At 58.7% G+C, this 14,997-nt stretch overlaps 6 protein-coding genes and 1 non-coding gene across 7 annotated transcripts; 5 read left to right on the top strand and 2 right to left on the bottom strand.

Moving 5' to 3' along the window:
- Nucleotides 1-855: 855 nt before the first annotated feature.
- On the top strand, nt 856-2,472 carry SCHCODRAFT_02627369 (uncharacterized protein). Its single transcript, XM_003031545.2, has 4 exons — nt 856-937; nt 993-1,859; nt 1,915-2,028; nt 2,080-2,472. The coding sequence occupies exons 2-4, from the start codon at nt 1,109-1,111 to the stop codon at nt 2,280-2,282; spliced, it is 1,068 nt and encodes a 355-aa protein (XP_003031591.1). The 5' UTR covers nt 856-937; nt 993-1,108; the 3' UTR covers nt 2,283-2,472.
- A 51-nt stretch (nt 2,473-2,523) lies between these two features.
- SCHCODRAFT_t116 lies at nt 2,524-2,604 on the top strand. The gene has a single exon. It is a non-coding gene; the product is annotated as a tRNA-Ala (tRNA).
- An 844-nt stretch (nt 2,605-3,448) lies between these two features.
- Nucleotides 3,449-4,833, top strand: SCHCODRAFT_02579737 (uncharacterized protein; the record flags this gene model as incomplete). Its single annotated transcript, XM_003031546.2, has 3 exons — nt 3,449-3,923; nt 3,989-4,772; nt 4,822-4,833. 2 exons carry the CDS (start codon nt 3,449-3,451, stop codon nt 4,705-4,707), a joined length of 1,194 nt encoding a protein of 397 aa, XP_003031592.1. The 3' UTR covers nt 4,708-4,772; nt 4,822-4,833.
- A 1,255-nt stretch (nt 4,834-6,088) lies between these two features.
- SCHCODRAFT_02627364 (uncharacterized protein) lies at nt 6,089-9,125 on the bottom strand. The gene is made up of 5 exons (XM_050345406.1): nt 8,583-9,125; nt 8,437-8,538; nt 8,093-8,384; nt 7,934-8,035; nt 6,089-7,882 (listed from the first exon to the last, which is right to left on the bottom strand). The coding sequence occupies exons 1-5, from the start codon at nt 8,679-8,681 to the stop codon at nt 6,495-6,497; spliced, it is 1,983 nt and encodes a 660-aa protein (XP_050200232.1). The 5' UTR covers nt 8,682-9,125; the 3' UTR covers nt 6,089-6,494.
- Nucleotides 9,126-10,057: 932 nt separating this feature from the next.
- On the bottom strand, nt 10,058-12,359 carry SCHCODRAFT_02579730 (PH-domain-containing protein). Its single transcript, XM_003031976.2, has 4 exons — nt 12,098-12,359; nt 11,671-12,045; nt 11,023-11,619; nt 10,058-10,967 (listed from the first exon to the last, which is right to left on the bottom strand). Exons 1-4 carry the CDS (start codon nt 12,284-12,286, stop codon nt 10,518-10,520), a joined length of 1,611 nt encoding a protein of 536 aa, XP_003032022.1. The 5' UTR covers nt 12,287-12,359; the 3' UTR covers nt 10,058-10,517.
- On the top strand, nt 12,303-12,594 carry SCHCODRAFT_02627362 (uncharacterized protein). The gene has a single exon (XM_050345405.1). It carries the CDS (start codon nt 12,325-12,327, stop codon nt 12,559-12,561), a length of 237 nt encoding a protein of 78 aa, XP_050200231.1. The 5' UTR covers nt 12,303-12,324; the 3' UTR covers nt 12,562-12,594.
- A 29-nt stretch (nt 12,595-12,623) lies between these two features.
- Nucleotides 12,624-13,911, top strand: SCHCODRAFT_02627359 (acyl-CoA-binding protein). Its single transcript, XM_003031547.2, has 6 exons — nt 12,624-13,005; nt 13,065-13,086; nt 13,149-13,212; nt 13,269-13,341; nt 13,520-13,756; nt 13,813-13,911. Exons 1-5 carry the CDS (start codon nt 12,913-12,915, stop codon nt 13,580-13,582), a joined length of 315 nt encoding a protein of 104 aa, XP_003031593.1. The 5' UTR covers nt 12,624-12,912; the 3' UTR covers nt 13,583-13,756; nt 13,813-13,911.
- Nucleotides 13,912-14,997: the final 1,086 nt, after the last annotated feature.

Below are 14,997 nucleotides of genomic sequence, written 5' to 3'. Positions count from 1 at the left end.
GGGGCGATATCGGTCAATGGGAGATAGTTGGACGATGGTGGTCGCTGGTAAGAAGTAACGTGTGCATGGACCATGGCCTTTTGCCACTTATAAACCCGGCGCCTATTGTTCCCAAACGCAATTGATGCGTGGTAAGGCCTTGATGAAAGACAATTGCATCAGCCGATAGGCGCCGTGAAGCACTGCCGAATCTGGTTTGTGTCGCCGGCAGCGTCGGCATGGGGGCGTACACGTAAGGGAACAGCAGGCGGGTGCACCGGATTCTACACCATCTGATCAAAGGCCTGTGGAAAGGAAGGGGCAGCATTTGCCACTTCTTCTGCTGTCTGTTGCCATTTTTCTGCCGCTAGACCATCGCCGACATGTTGTGAGAAGGTGGCCAAGGAAGCAGCGAGAGCCCCCCGTGAGACGATGATGGTTGAAGAAAAGCAGCAGTCTCTATTTCCCAAAACGGAACAATGGCGACCGCGGCAACTTCGAGCCTCTTCCAGCTTCATCACTCCCTTTTCGGATCGCAAGCGTAAATGGGGCTTGCGAGAAACACCTTGGTCCATGCTCGTCTGTAGCGTAGAGCTATCAAGCTCGCTTGCTTCTTGCAATCTATGGAGCTTCGTGTGAAGTTACTGCAGCGGGATGGATTGGACGTCGCCATCGATGTTCGGGAAATTACGGGGCCTGTCTGCATTGAGCGGGAGTCCGTTAGCTTCCCAGCGTGTGCTACCCTTCCAAGTGCACCATACCCATTGAATGCAACTGACAAGTTCAATATGATCAGCGGTGGCGAGCCTGAATCGTCTCAAAAGGGGAAATGGCAGCGATAAGTCGAGAGCAGACGAACCGGTAGCTCCCTTGTCCTCGACATCCACCATTTGCGCAGCGCATCGCGTTGGTCCTTCCCCTCTTTTCTCAGTCCTCACATCTTTCAGCCTCTGAATTGGTGAGTCGGGGCCTCTGAAAGCCACGTGGGTGATAAGTATGACGCCCAGCGGCAGTCGCCTCCGTTTTCACGTTCATCTTGACGGCGACGATCGACGACAAGCACGACGCGCCGCCCGCCGACGACCACAAGCGCCTGCTCATCAGTACCAGTGCCACCGGCCTCCTCATCATGAACAGCGATCCCTTCTTCCAGCCCCCTTGGCCGTCGCACCATCAGGACCCGCACCACCACGCGCACGCGATCCCGCCGCCCCCGAAAGACCGCGAGGCGCTCGCGCAGGCGACGAAGGACCTGATGTCGCTCGCGGACGCAGGCGCGGCGATGGGCGCGGGCGCGTACGGCGGCGGCTACCTCCCGCGCATCCCTATGGCGCACGCGCATACGGACACGCACCCCATCCTGCAGAAGATGCAGCAGCATCCCCACTATCCACCCGCGCCGCAGCTGCCGCACCAGTACAGCTACCCGCTGCAGTCCTCGGGCGCGGGACCCTCGCATTCGCCCACTTCGTCCTTCCCCCCGCACCACTTTCACGATGCGTTCACGGGTCCGTCGACGCGGCCTGCACCTGCTGAGGCATCCGGCCCGAGGAAACGACAGAGGCCGAGCCCGCCTGATGTGACCCCCTCGTCCGCATCCACATCCCTGTCGCCCGAGCCCCCCGCCCGCGCCGCATCCGCACCGAAGACAAGATCCGCAGCAGGGAAGGGCAAGGCGAAGGCGAAGGCACGCAAGGGGAGCGGCACTGCAGCGAAGGACGCAGCCGCGCTCCTGACGCCGTCGCAGAAGAAGGCGAACCACATCCAGAGCGAGCAGAAGCGGCGGGCGAATATTCGCCGCGGATACGAAGCTCTGTGTGAGACGGTGCCGGCTCTGAGGGAGGCAATAGCCGCGGAGGAACAGGCGGCGATGCGGGATGGTGCGTGGATCGTATCTTACAATAGTGCGCAATGTCCTGACGAGTTTGTGTCTAGGCAAGAAGGATACGCGACGGGAAGGCAACACAAGGAGCAAGGCGAAGATGATCGACGGGGAGAAGATCGACGGACGCGCAGGGCCCAGAAGCGAGAATGTCGTCCTTGCAAAGAGTGAGTTCATGTCAGCGTATACATCCGAATCGTACGTTAATATACATGCAGCCATCGACTATATCAATGGCCTGCTGGACGAGCGGCAATCCCTGCTCGCGCGCCTACATCGCGCTCGGAGCATGCTGGGCATCCCACCAGATCAGTCGAATGGGACAGCACTATGGGAGCGTCAATGGACAGGGGGCGAGGGACGTGATCCGTACGCGGAGGAAGACGAGGAGGACGCAGACGGGGCGGAGAGCGACCCGTGACGAGGGATGGTATTTTCGCTCGAAGCTTGTACTCGGACAGTCAGAGTCGGCAAGTTCGTTCAGCATGTTTACCAAGGAACGGATGAGGGGGGACTGTATGTATAGCATTGTATGCATGGTGTATTGTTAGCTGGATGTAGGAAACTGTTGCTTTCGAGGGAGGGAAAGGGTAGGGCAAAGTCACTAAGAGTGAAGGTGCGATGTAAGAATTGGCACTGTCTTGGATGAACGAGTTTGCAATGGGCGCTTGGCACAGGGGTAGCGCGCACGCTTCGCATCATACGATTGCGTGAGGTCGTGGGTTCAAATCCCACAGTGTCCATTGGACGAAATGCGTAGTAATTGCTAATTTTTGCCCTTTTTATTCCCAGCTTGCAGCTTGAGACACGGATGGTAGTGTCCCAGCGTCTACATTGACAAGCGATATACATAGGGCGTCTTGACAGGCAACTCTGGGAGGTGCCCTTCCATGGCATTTGTGAGGAAGTATCTAGCCCGGATGGCTGTTCTCTTGGACACCATTGTTCTCGTTCGGGAAACAAAGTCTGCTGCTTTTCATCCATCATCACCGCCCCACGAGGAAGTCGTTCCGGTTCCTTCGCGACCTTCCCAAAGCCTCCCCGCAATGTTCTACCGGTAACAGGATAGCAGCAGAAGACAGAAGATGGCCCTTCCTTCCCACAGGCCTTTGGTCCAAGTCACTGCCTGGTAACGTCGCTGCTTTATCCTTGCAGAATTACCGGCGTCCCATTGCGTGCGTTGCGTGCCTTCTGTGATCCTCAAGTCAAGCTGTCTGCGGCGCGCGCAACTTGTCGAGTCACCCCACCTGTCGCACGTCTATGTCGAACTTCCGAAGCGTGCGGCGGCGCGTTCAAAGCCCAGATGGTGTACAATCCGGTGCTCCCGCCTGCTGCTTCCTTACGTGTACGCCCCCATGCCGACACCGCAGAGTTCACAAATTGGATTCGGCAGTGCTTGACGGCGCCTATCGGCTGATGCAATTGTCTTTCATCAAGGCCCTACCGCGCATCAATTGCTTTTGGGAACAATAGGCGCCGGGCTTATAAGTGGCGAAAGGTCAATGACCATGCACACATTACTTCCTACCAACAACCATCGGGTTATCTCTTCACTGTCATCACTCATCCGATATCTCCCATAGAATAATGTCTCCCCTCTACTGTATCATGACCTCCCTCTACTGGATCATGACTTCCCTGTACTGGACCATGATGGCCGCCATCGACATCCTCTTCGTCCTCACTGTTCTGGTGTACGGCGAGCTCCTCTACGCACTTTATGCCTCGAACGAGGACCAAGAGTTTCGCACCGTCTCCGCGTGCATCGTCGCCTTCGTCTCTCTTTGCCACATTGTACTCTACCTCATCGCCGGTTTCCCGTGCTTGCTGCCATCACTGGCAATGCGCATGTATGGCGCGCTATGCACCCTCCTTCCCGACGCCGACGCCTCAGCAGAGCTACGTCGCGCACTTCACAAGATCGACGAGCTGGAGGCCAAGAACCAGGAATTGCAGGACAAGAGCCAGGTATTGCAAGCCAAGAACCAGCAGTTGGAGGTCGAGAACCTGGAGCTGGAGATCGACAACGAAGAGCAGGAGGCGGAGCTGGAGGACGCACGTGGTGAGCGCCGTCGTTGTCGCCTGCGGTGTCGCCCATTGCTGACTTCTTGCCCGCACTATCATCAGACATCGTGAACGACTACCCCCTCCTCGCCCTCGCCGCCCGCTGCTACGAACACCGCGTCCACTTCCTCCAGAGCGACATTTATCTCCTCCAGAACGAAATCCGCCTCCTCGAGCACGAGAACAGGCAGGTCAAGCTCGCCAGGCGTGAGTCCGAGGACGAATTGAGGCGCGCGAACAGCCAGAGCGAGGACCTGCTCCGCGCCCGGATTCGGACCCTCGAGAGTTACACGAAGGTGCTCGAGCACGATCTGCGGCAGGCAAAGCGCATAGTTGACATGAGCAGGAGTGTGCGCGTCGCTGAGCGGGACGCACACATCGCCGAGCGGGCTACGCTCCGCGTGCAGGCCGAGGAGGCGCTGATGCAGCTCCAGGCGAACGAGCGACAGATGGCGAAGCATGACGAGGATGTCAACGCCGTCGTCGCTGAGCGCAACGCGCTGAAGTTCGAGCTTCTCCAGCGCGACCATACGATTTCTAGCCTCGAGCTCGAGGTCGCGAACCACGCGGCTCATGAGCAGAACCTTCGCCAGCGCAATAGCGACCTCCGTGAGCGCAACCGCGACCTTCGTCTGCGCAACGGTGAGCTGCAGCGTCAGCAGGAGACCGATGCGGTCACGCTGCTTTGCGCGAACATGGTTTTGATAAAGAGGCATGAGCCGCCATTGTCCTTACCGTTCGGCAGCACGATCACGACCACGCAGCTTGCTGTTGCTGCGTAATTGACCATTGTTCCTTTTCTCCTTCTTCCTAACCCCCTTCATAGCCTCACGCAACCTTCGACGCAGTAAGTAACATGCTTTCTCGTCGGCTTCCATCGCTAATGTTTGGCTCAGTGTCGTGTCGCCGTCTTACAGGAACGTGAACCCTGGGTCATTGCGTCTCAACAACGCAAGACCCAACGAGCGTCTCACCTCTCGTGGCATCCATCACATCATCGCCCTTGCCACCCACTTGGGGACTCTGCCTCCCACATCGACAGCGACGACCTCAAGCACAACCTCTATCCCATTCTGGAGCGCAGTAGGCTACCTTCAAGCCTTCAAGCGCAACATCAAACAGTTCCCATCAAGCCTTACGACCGCACGCACAATTCCCTCTTGAACACACGCTACACCGTCTCTCCCTGCTTCCGCGTGCAAACCGCGCCCACATCTCAATACCCCCTCCGAATCGTAACATACTCGACGGTGGATGGCCTGGGAGGTAGTGTTCTGCGACTCAACCCTTTGGGCTGGCTTGAAGCAGTCACTGCTCCAGGCCATAACGGGTGCCGGGTCGATCAAGCGAGCACCAAAGTGTCGCACTTGCGAGCACAAAGTTGTCGCATTTTCCAACACCAAGTGGCTGCACTTGCAGCTACTCAAGTGTTGCGCTGGTCACCTGGGGGCTGTAAGGGTGGACGGGCGTCCGTCTTCAGGGGAAGGCCGGCGTCCGTGAGCAGGTACCTGTCTATGTGTTTTGCGAAGAGGGTAAGTCCGACCTGGCTTGTGCTCGCAGTGCTGGAAAGCTGATGTGTTCGTTTTAGGATTGCTGTAGTGGGACGCTGCAGGTGTCGCTTACCGTGATGCTTGTGATGCCGCCCGAGTGCGAGTACCTTCGTCTGCTTGAAGAGTCTGGTGATCGCCTTCGAGAAGACGGGGCACATCTTCCTAGACGCTTGCGATGTCGTCAACGCTCGAGAGCGTCAGGCCCGCCTTTTGAATTTGGCTTCTCTCAGCAACCAACATTCTGCGTGTGACAGATTGGATGGATTCTGTATCCTGCCCGATTGACAGACTGCAAGTACCAGAGTGACATTCATACCCTCTTATCCTACGAGTATCTTAATCTCTCCTCGTCTCGTCTCTACCTATAATTATCTGTTTTCGTGCATCGACTCTCTGTACTACTATAGCATTGTATTTCTCTCGGAATCCAGATCTCATCGTCGCTGCCTTCTTACCTTGTGTGAATGACCTGAACCCGATAGCTCGCCATAAGGCATTGACATTGACTGAAGCCCTAGAACGGCAATGGCGCCGTTCTCCTTCGAGCTTCCGCCGAGGCCACAAATCAAGCACCTAGGTGCAGCCCTAGCAAAGCTTGAAGATCTCACGACAATACAGCGAGCCCAACAAGCAAAGCACGTTCAAATACTACTTATATACCATCGTGAGCAGATTATGTATGACTACTACAACAAACAAGATAACAAACAGCAGACAGAAAACAGATACGAAATCCAGGACACAGTACGCATGTAAGTAGGTGGTATTTACAGCCATCGCTTCGGTATTTACAGCCGTTGCTACGGTATTCACAGCCGTCGCTTCGGTATTCACAACCGTAGCTTCGCTCTTGGTTCAGCATCCAAACAAAGCTTCAGTTTACGGGTCCTGCCAGCGCCCGAGGTATACTTCCAAAAAGCGACAGGGTCCGCCGCTACCTTTCCGTCGGCAATCAGCTTCCCCTCTCCAGAGCAAAGCTTCCCGAGGGCCGGACCCGCGCACTAGAGCGCCGCCTCCCCTCACACCAGAAGCATCCTCTCCTCCGCGAGGCGCTCCCTCCACGGTACAGGATTAGACGGCGACGCCGCCGCACGCTCCGTCCATATCGTCTGCAGCAGATCCTTAATCGGGCGGCAGTTGCCCGTCCCGCCGACCCCCAACTCCAGTACACCGCGCACCTCCGCCCGCGCCGCGTCCCCATCCGCCAACGCGCCCGCGATGAACGCCGCGAACACGGTGTTGCGCACGATATTCGGGCCCGCCGCGACGTCGTGCACGCGGCGGAGCGCGTCGAGCGTCGCGCGCACCGCGTGCTGGATGTCCGGGACGCGCGGGTGCGCGCCGTGGAGGACGGTGTGCAGGTACAGGCGCGCCGCGGCGTGGAAGATGTCCGCCGTGAGCTGGCGGTCGTGCGCGGCGGGGTCGAAGGTGAGACCGAAGGGCGGCGCGGGGCGCGGCTGCGCGAGCACGGTCTCGATGGCGGTGGCGCGCGCGACGAGGTCCTTGGTGGAGAGCTGGCCCGCGCGCTCCGCCTTGGTCTTCCACTCGGCGAGGCAGGTCGTCTCCGACAGCGCCCACACGACGCTGTTCTCGCAGCCCATGAGCTCGAGCATGGAGAGGCGCGAGTCCGTGTGCGGCTCCTGCATGTCGAGCTCGCTGATGCCGCTCTCCGTAGGGCCGAACAGCTCGCGGAACGTGTCGAAGAATATGGGCGACTTTTGCGTTGTCACCGATGCCAGCACGTCGAACCACATTGCGGTCTTGATGAGGAAACGCCCACGCTCTGTGCATTTGATGAGCGCCAGTGCCGGCGGGGTCTGCAAATCCGAGTACAAGGCGTCGTGGGCCCACTTGCACAGAACGGTGAGCCACGGCTTCCAGCGACCACGGCCACCGTCGAACAGGTAAGCGGAGACGGTGATCATGGCAGCTGTAGCAATCTCCTCCGGTGTCTTTTGATTCCAGAGCATAACCTCCCCGCCATTGTTCTCGCTTGCTTCTCGCCACAGCGCATCGTGGTGCAGCTTGACGTCCGTGAGCGAGAGCGCACGTCGTGTCGGGTCCCGTGTCCGACTGTCGTCGACCATTGACAGTAGCCTGGCGGCCTTTTTGAGTAGCTCGGAACACTGCATCGGGCTGAAGAGAATGTCTGCGAACTTTGACTGGTCCGCGAGAAGGAACTGCGCTTTGGCCAGCCGGCTGCAGTACTTGTGAATGAACTCGTCGTTGCCGAAGCCAAACGGGGTTGGAATGGTCATCTGTGGCATATACGAGAGGCCAAGTTCCCCAAAGGTGGTAGGATCGGTGAGGTACGAGTCTTCTCCCCACGTGGAGAAGTTTATGTTGTACAATTGGCCAAAGGTGCTCACATATTGTGGTAGTGCGTCTGGCCCGAAGGGTTGTGGCACTGGCGTACACGGTGTTGAGTTGACATTACAATATATTTACGACTTCTTACATTCTACAGGAGCAGGTGAGGGCGCCATAAGCGCCGAAGAGCTTGTTGGCGGATCGTCGAAGGAAGAGGTAGGCGGGGCGGATGTGGATGATTGTCGTTGGGCTGTGAGACGGATTACGGATTAGCAAGGCCGGTAGCGCTGGGAAAGGAAAAGCGCACTAAGGTTGGGCATGGGATACTTGTCGTCGCGGACGCTCGATAGCGCGTGGCGGTGCAGACCGAGCGTATACTCGCCGCCGGAGAAGCCGTCGTCGTCGTTGAGGGAGTATGCAGGTGATTGGGGCGAGCTCTCGGGGGAAGGGGTGAATTCCGAGTTGGGGGATTCGTGGAGCATGCAGACGGGGCGATCGTCCATGGCGCGGCTGCTGGCACCAGCATGGCCCTTGATCATGCCGTTCGTGGCGAGATGGAGCTTGATCTTGTCCCGCATCTCGTTCACTTTGTCGTTATCCTGCGGTGAGTCAGCTGTGGGGATCGCGGAAAAGGAAACGGGCGCTACTGACGCGGAGATAGTCTGGGCGCTTAGTGCCAAAACCGAGGCATTGGAGGCGGAGGCGCGAGCAGGTCTTGCACGCGCCGTCGGGGTCGAGCTCCTCGTCGCATTTCTACGCATGATCAGCTAACGTTCGCGCTGGAGGCGGTGGCAGACCTTCCGGCGGATGCGACACGTATAGCAGCCGCTCTTCGCGCGCGAGGCGCCCTTGGCGCGGTCTGCGGCGGCGCGCTTCTGCTTCGCTGCGGGCGGCATCTTGAGGGGGACGGCGGTCTCGATGAGCGGCGATGGGGGCTATCAGAGGGGCGCTTTCATGCTAGGGTCGGGCGGCAATGGTGATGGTATAAAGCAAGGAACTTGAGAAGCGCGCAAACAACACCAACCAGTCCCATCAACGGCGTCTCCGCCGCCTCGGCATGACCCTCTCCTCCCCCTCCTCTTTCCCCGTCGTCATACAGGGCAGTGCCCGCGGTAGCCCTGCTCGACGCTCCCGGCGCCTAACGCGATACACGAGGCGCGACCCCGCCTCGTGCGTGTTTTCGGAATATTTGATCACCGCATTAGGCGCCGGCCGACCGAGTACCCGCGCGGCCTCTTTAGCGCCGGTGCATCCCTCCTGCTGACCCAACCCCGTGGCTCGGGAAAACGACCGCTGCGCTGCGTCGGACCACTTCCAGAGTCCTTCTTCAGATAGGCATCCTTCTATGCTTCAGTTATCCCTCCCCCGACGTGTACACGCTATAGATTCACGGACCGGCATCACACCGGCGCCTAAGCATTGCGGCGTCAGATCCACCCTCCCTACTGCTCCCTAGAGAAGCCTCGACGTAGCGGCTTCTGTCGACCTTGCCTTCAGTTTGTGCAATGGACGAAGCTGAGTTAATTGAGGCTCGGACGATAGCAGTGAGTGAGGCAACCTATCAAGAAGGGGCCCGTAGCCGAGTGACGGAGCAAGCTCAGGATAGCTTTGACGGCTACTCAGGAGCGCTTTTCATGTCAGGCATTCGAAACGGTGCCGCTCGCCTTCCAACGAACTGCCCTTTGCAAGTGACAATGCAGCAGCAGCAAGTCATTCGCGTTGATCATGCCCGTCCATGCGGAATCACTCCGTGAGTAGATCGCAACGCTGGACTAGCTGATGCGTAAGTAGCTCTTCACCGTGACGGCGATTAGTGTTGCGTAGCTCGACCCGCACTCTGATTATGCCTGCGTGTTCAGCAGCGCTAGCGACCTTCCCTCCATGCGCGCGGAGAGCCTTGTACTTCTGCGGCACAACGTTCGACGTGTGCAAGCCTCGACGCCAATACTGGGGTGACTCCTCGTAATCGATCCTGGTGCGCGTCTCTTCCTCCTTCACGACTTTAAGGGATGACTGTCTTTCTCGTGCTATTGACGAGAATTCACCGCATACCACCTTTGTATGCATAACAACCCTATATAGACCTTAAGTTCTGGGAACATACATTCGTCGTTCATCCTCTTCACTGCTTTTGTAGAGGCCGTGGCGTGGCGTCCAGTCGTCGAATGGAGCCACAATGGAAAAGTCGAACTGTGACAGTGCTGTGACATGTCACGCGCATCGGCGTCGGTCCTGGTCCAGCGAGTTTGACGTCGCTTCCTGCGTCGTTACTACCTCAAAGTAACGGCTCGATTAGCTACGACTAGCTGCGTCGCACACAGTTAGATAGACCTGCGTCGACTTTCGCTGGTTGTGACCAGCGTCTAAACGTTCCGGCATCAGGCCCACCTCCCACTACTCCAGTGCTCCTCGACTCCTACTCCTCGACTGCTCCTGCCAGAAGGCGAAGATGGTACACTTGGATTATTGAACGCAGAATTAGAGCCAAAACAAAGGCATAACAGATAGCGAGTAGTAGATGCACGGTAATAAGGGTACGTAGCGTCATTTTGATAACGAGCGAAGGCAAAGGTCCGTGGGGCAGGAGGAGTGGCGAAGGGTGATCATAGAAGAGAACAGGTAACGAGACGGGACTCAGGACTGACCGAGACGAATCTCAGGGCTATTCCCAAGACGAGGTCTCAGGACCATTCCCAAGACGAAGTCTCAGGACCGATCCTCGCGACGAACTCTCAGGACTGCTTCTCCTTCGCCGCCGCGTCCTCCCCAGCAGGCAGTGGCGCCCCCGACCCGCTCTGGCTTAGGCGCCGGATCTTGCCCCGCATCCCACTGCTGGTCCCAGGTGTCCCTGCTGCCGCCCCGGCGGGCTGGGGAGCAGAGGGTGCTCCCTCCGCGCCCTTCGCCGTCCGTCCAGGAACTACCCCACTCTCCGTCCTCCGCGCGATGAGCGCGCGAATCGCACCGAGCCACTTGATCTCGTCCTCCTCCGTCGGCGCGCAGAGCAGCAGCGTCCGTCTCGTCGTGACGATCTTGAACGTGTACGCGTCCGCGGACTCCTCTGGGATGGCCTCCTGCGGCGGGGGTGACGTAGCATGCGCCGGGTCCTTGTGCTTCGGCGGCATGTCGAACTCGAGGGCATCCAGAATCTCGGTGAAGGGGAACTGGCGGTGTGGTTTGGAGTCCTGCGGAGAAGCTGTTAGGGAGTGATAGAGATAATGAAAGAAGGGCGGGGCGCACCATATGACTTCCCGTATAGACGAGCTTCTCCGGAGTGAGCACGAACCAGCGCTTGCGCCACGCGCGACGCTTCGATGTGCACTTCATTAGATATCCTGACAGAATCGTCTTCCCCGCTTCCTTTGCGCCCGACGCCGTTACTCCGCTTGCCTTGCCAGGCGACGTCGAGAGCGTGGGAGGCGTTTGCGACGACATGGAATATGTGCGACGGGGGCTTGCATCTTCGGAGTCGGAAGAGGTCATCGCGGGCTGGTGGAATGGTGGGCTGGGGGTCACTGGCACTGGGCGCGGTGCGGTGGCACCAGGGATCGCGATGGGGGGTGTCGCTGCACCTAATTCGCCACTTTGGACCAGGGCCTTGCGAGCATCCTCGACAGCGGCGACCCACTCATCGACCTCCTTGGAGGTCGCGGCCTGCAGATAGTACGTGCGCACGGGCGATACAAGGCCAAACGTGTTCTCATGGCGCTTCAGGGACACCTTTGTGCACGAGTGCACATCGCCGAGCTCGAGGAGACGCAGGAGCTGGTATTCGGCCGAGCTCTTGTAGTATGCGATGTGCGCGGGGCGAAGGACGAACCAACGTTTCTTCCACGTCTGCAGGACATATCGGCACACGTACATGCACGCTTTGCACGCCCCACGCACCTTTCTGCGTTCGCCCTTCTTCCAGAGGTAGCCGGCCTTGAGGATCGTGGTACCCTCACCGAGCGGCCCGCGCGGAACGGAGGCCTCGCTAGCAGTGCGCCATCCACCTGCACCTTCCGCATCGTCCTCGTCCTCCGAGTCTTCACCGCCAATCGAGCGCCGCTCCGCGATGGCGGAGAGCGGCTGCTGCGGGACGAACTGACTACCGGCCGGCGCGTACACGTCGGGCGAGAGGAACGAGTCCGAGTCGCTCTCCGTGCCGGACACGGACAGCGGTGCGGGCGATGGCGATGGCGCGGGGACGGCGACAGGCTGGGGCTGGGGCGGCTGTTGGAGCTGCTGCGCCGGCGGCTGGGGCGAAACGCCTGTCTGCGACTGCCGCGCGGTGAGCGAAACCCCCGAGGGGCGCGCGGGCGGGCGAGCGTACCTTCGACTTTGCGACGGAATGAACGGAGAGTTTACGCTGGATTTCTTGCGGGGACGGCGGGGCCGCGGGGATGGAGGAGGCGGCGGTGGCGGTCGACATGCCGGATGCGGTGCTCGTCGTCGTTGTGGTCGGCGCAGTCGACGGCGAGAAGGCGCCACGCTGCACGTGATCAAGGTCCGTGCGCCACATGAACAAATAGACGCCTCCGAGCCTCAGTCTCGTCCGCGATGCGGCCGCTCTGGAGGGCTGCTGGGGTCGAGGGCTTGTCGTGCTCAAGCTGCGCTGCTAGTCCACAGGGCGGCAGTACCACATGTGGTGGCGCTCTGGTTGACGGAATCAGGTGCATCCGCCAAATTATGGCCGTCAACACGAGGTTGCGCGCGAGGAGCTATCTTGGCGTCTTCTGCCAGTCTGCAACCAGGTCGACCCACCCTTCACTGAGGGCCGCATCATCATTCGTGTAATTGGGCCTAGCAAGATATACTCCAGGTTTTCTGAGGGAGCACTTCCCTTGAAGGGCTTTACCGTGACTCTATACAAGTATAGATCCCAAGAGCTGGCATTGACGGGTTTTGGACCATTTTTAAAAATTGCATCTCCCTTAACTTCCAGTGTCCCAGACGTTCACAGCTTTTGTCTATCCCGCCATCGCACTCTTACTGACCCATCGCAAGGCAAAGTCCAACCTCTTTGTTTCCCGAAATGGCGCATACTTCCCACGCTGATCCAATCGCCATCAATCACACGCTTCCTGGCGCATCTCCAGATCGCGTCGCCTGCCCGCGTCAAGCCCATCCTCCTTGCTCCAAACCACCATGTCCGAATCCAAGTTCAACAAGGCCGTCGAGATCATCGGCTCGCTCCCCAAGGAGGGCCCCATCAAGCCCACCCAGGACGACCAGCTCTACGTGCGTGGCGCGCGCGTTTGGATGGCAACAGGATCGCTGACCTCATAGCATGTATGCAGTTCTACAAGTACTTCAAGCAGGGTGAGTGGGCGAAATGCAAGGATGCGAAGAATGGAGGGCTGACCGGCGGACGCGTCTTTCAGCTAAGGTCGGAGACAACACGACGACGCGCCCGGGCATGCTTGACTTCACTGGCAAGGCCAAGTGGTACGTTGACGCTTAAATATATGCATGCTTCCGCCGGACGCTCAGCAACCATGCAGGGACGCGTGGACCGAGGTCAAGGGCACGTCGAAAGAGGACGCTCAGGACAAGTACGTCAAGAAGCTCATCGAGGTGCGTCCTAATTTCTTTCTACATCCCCCCACATGCCACCTCTCCAAATCATGTGCCTCCTCCATGTCATTGCCGCCGAATGGTCGTACATTCGCCTCTCACCTCTCCAACGTCTCGTCTCTTGCATCGACCCTCCACCCGTCGCTTCATCACCGTACTCACGGACTTCCCTCCCTAGATCCTCGAGCGCGCCGGCGACGAGCAGTCGAAGAAGTACATCGCGGAGCTCGAGGCGGCTTGATCGCTTGCATCGTCAAACAACTGAACGCTGTAACAAGAAGTTCAGCAATGAATGTACAATGTGTAAATGTTCCGCGGCCTGCTGAGAAGAATTGTTCTCTTGGTGAGGATTCCCTTGGTTGCGCCCCAGCGACGTGGCCGTGTTCTACCTGTGAGTGTGTAGATTCACTTTCTGGTGAGCCTCGATCAACCTCAGCTGGCCTCGCTGTCGCTCACCACACGACCTCGCAGAGACTAGGCAGCAGGAGACAGAAGAGGTGCTAACCTCGACCTACCACTTAAATCCAACTTCTTGCTTCCCTTTTGATTTGAATCCCTTGCTTGGCCTCCTTTTTGGCTTCAGCCCGCTCCTTTCCCGCAGATCGTGGGCAGTGTCGGTGATGAAGGGGCCATAAACCATCATCGACATCGAAGCTCCCGCCTATCAACCCGCCAATCACCAATCGTATTGGCACATACGCGACCCGCCCATCACGAACTATCCGGAAGTTGCCCGCGCTAACATCGGCCCATCAGCAAGACCGAATTGTGCGCATCGCGGTCCCTACCTACGAGAACTCAGCGTGTGTCTCGACATGGATGGCTAGCCGAGCTATGGCCGTCGCTGCGCGGGATACTAACTGTCGTCGTACAGGGTACTGACATCTGTTGGGAGGGGTATTGACAGTCGTTGCGTACGGCACTGCCAGCAGCCTCCATCAATGCTAGCGTCGGCGGCACCCTAGGCGAAAACGGCTCAGCAGTTGCGACTATACAAAGTGCGTAGTGATCTGTTTATTGGGGCGCGCATTCGCTGATACACATAGCGCAGACGACAGAACCTAGTATCTCTGGTGAGAGAGACTCGGGCGTAGATGCTCCGGAACCCTTGCGTAGAACATGGTCAGCCCATCCTGGACATACGGAGGTTAAGGATAGGAAGTGTCCAGCTTTACGTTGCTTGTCTCCCCTTCATCACCGTCCTAATGATGCATGGCGTATCGCGATCCACTCGAACTACAAGCCGGAAAACCGTACGTCGATCCGCTACCTTCGACGTGAATGGCTTCCAGGCGCGTGCCCCTCCCTAACGTAGCCACCGTATCAAGATTACGCACGAGACCGCATCGGCATCAGCCAAAGGACGGCATCCCCTTAGGGCCGCGCGCAGCTGGTTCATCTCGCCTCCATGATGGCTCACCACCCGTTCGCCTCCCCACGACGCCGGCCTACTGAATGGAGCCCACGGAACCCAATCACGCCCCCACGCCCATGTCAAGGCCGCATCACCCCACCACCGCTGCCCGTATGTCGTCGCGATCTTCTCCCGCTCCTCGCACGGTCGATGAATCAGCGCAGCTGCGAGCTTTGGGTGGCCCGCCTCCTGCGCATATGCCGATCCTTATTCAGCGGGGGTAGAGCTGCGTTGACAAAGAG

This window comes from Schizophyllum commune, assembly GCF_000143185.2.
Source record: "Schizophyllum commune H4-8 unplaced genomic scaffold SCHCOscaffold_6, whole genome shotgun sequence".
Taxonomy (NCBI): Eukaryota; Fungi; Basidiomycota; class Agaricomycetes; order Agaricales; family Schizophyllaceae; genus Schizophyllum; species Schizophyllum commune.
This window is presented reverse-complemented; position numbering and strand designations above follow the sequence as displayed.

What these genes read in the sequence shown, in the direction of transcription:
- SCHCODRAFT_02627364 (XM_050345406.1), bottom strand. Translation starts at nt 8,681, where the DNA reads ATGCCGCCCGCAGCGAAGCAGAAGCGCGCCGCCGCAGACCGCGCCAAG. An exon ending in AGCGCCCAGACTATCTCCGC is followed by an intron (nt 8,385 to 8,436) that starts GTCAGTAGCGCC and finishes GACTCACCGCAG; the next exon opens with GATAACGACAAAGTGAACGA. An exon ending in CTCACCTGCTCCTGTAGAAT is followed by an intron (nt 7,883 to 7,933) that starts GTAAGAAGTCGT and finishes CGTGTACGCCAG; the next exon opens with TGCCACAACCCTTCGGGCCA.
- SCHCODRAFT_02627369 (XM_003031545.2), top strand. Translation starts at nt 1,109, where the DNA reads ATGAACAGCGATCCCTTCTTCCAGCCCCCTTGGCCGTCGCACCATCAG. An exon ending in ACAGGCGGCGATGCGGGATG is followed by an intron (nt 1,860 to 1,914) that starts GTGCGTGGATCG and finishes GTTTGTGTCTAG; the next exon opens with GCAAGAAGGATACGCGACGG. An exon ending in GAATGTCGTCCTTGCAAAGA is followed by an intron (nt 2,029 to 2,079) that starts GTGAGTTCATGT and finishes ATATACATGCAG; the next exon opens with CCATCGACTATATCAATGGC.
- SCHCODRAFT_02627362 (XM_050345405.1), top strand. Translation starts at nt 12,325, where the DNA reads ATGCGGCCGCTCTGGAGGGCTGCTGGGGTCGAGGGCTTGTCGTGCTCA.
- SCHCODRAFT_02579730 (XM_003031976.2), bottom strand. Translation starts at nt 12,286, where the DNA reads ATGTGGCGCACGGACCTTGATCACGTGCAGCGTGGCGCCTTCTCGCCG. An exon ending in ATTCCGTCGCAAAGTCGAAG is followed by an intron (nt 12,046 to 12,097) that starts GTACGCTCGCCC and finishes ACCGCGCGGCAG; the next exon opens with TCGCAGACAGGCGTTTCGCC. An exon ending in AGAAGGGCGAACGCAGAAAG is followed by an intron (nt 11,620 to 11,670) that starts GTGCGTGGGGCG and finishes TATGTCCTGCAG; the next exon opens with ACGTGGAAGAAACGTTGGTT.
- SCHCODRAFT_02627359 (XM_003031547.2), top strand. Translation starts at nt 12,913, where the DNA reads ATGTCCGAATCCAAGTTCAACAAGGCCGTCGAGATCATCGGCTCGCTC. An exon ending in TTCACTGGCAAGGCCAAGTG is followed by an intron (nt 13,213 to 13,268) that starts GTACGTTGACGC and finishes GCAACCATGCAG; the next exon opens with GGACGCGTGGACCGAGGTCA. An exon ending in ACGTCAAGAAGCTCATCGAG is followed by an intron (nt 13,342 to 13,519) that starts GTGCGTCCTAAT and finishes TTCCCTCCCTAG; the next exon opens with ATCCTCGAGCGCGCCGGCGA.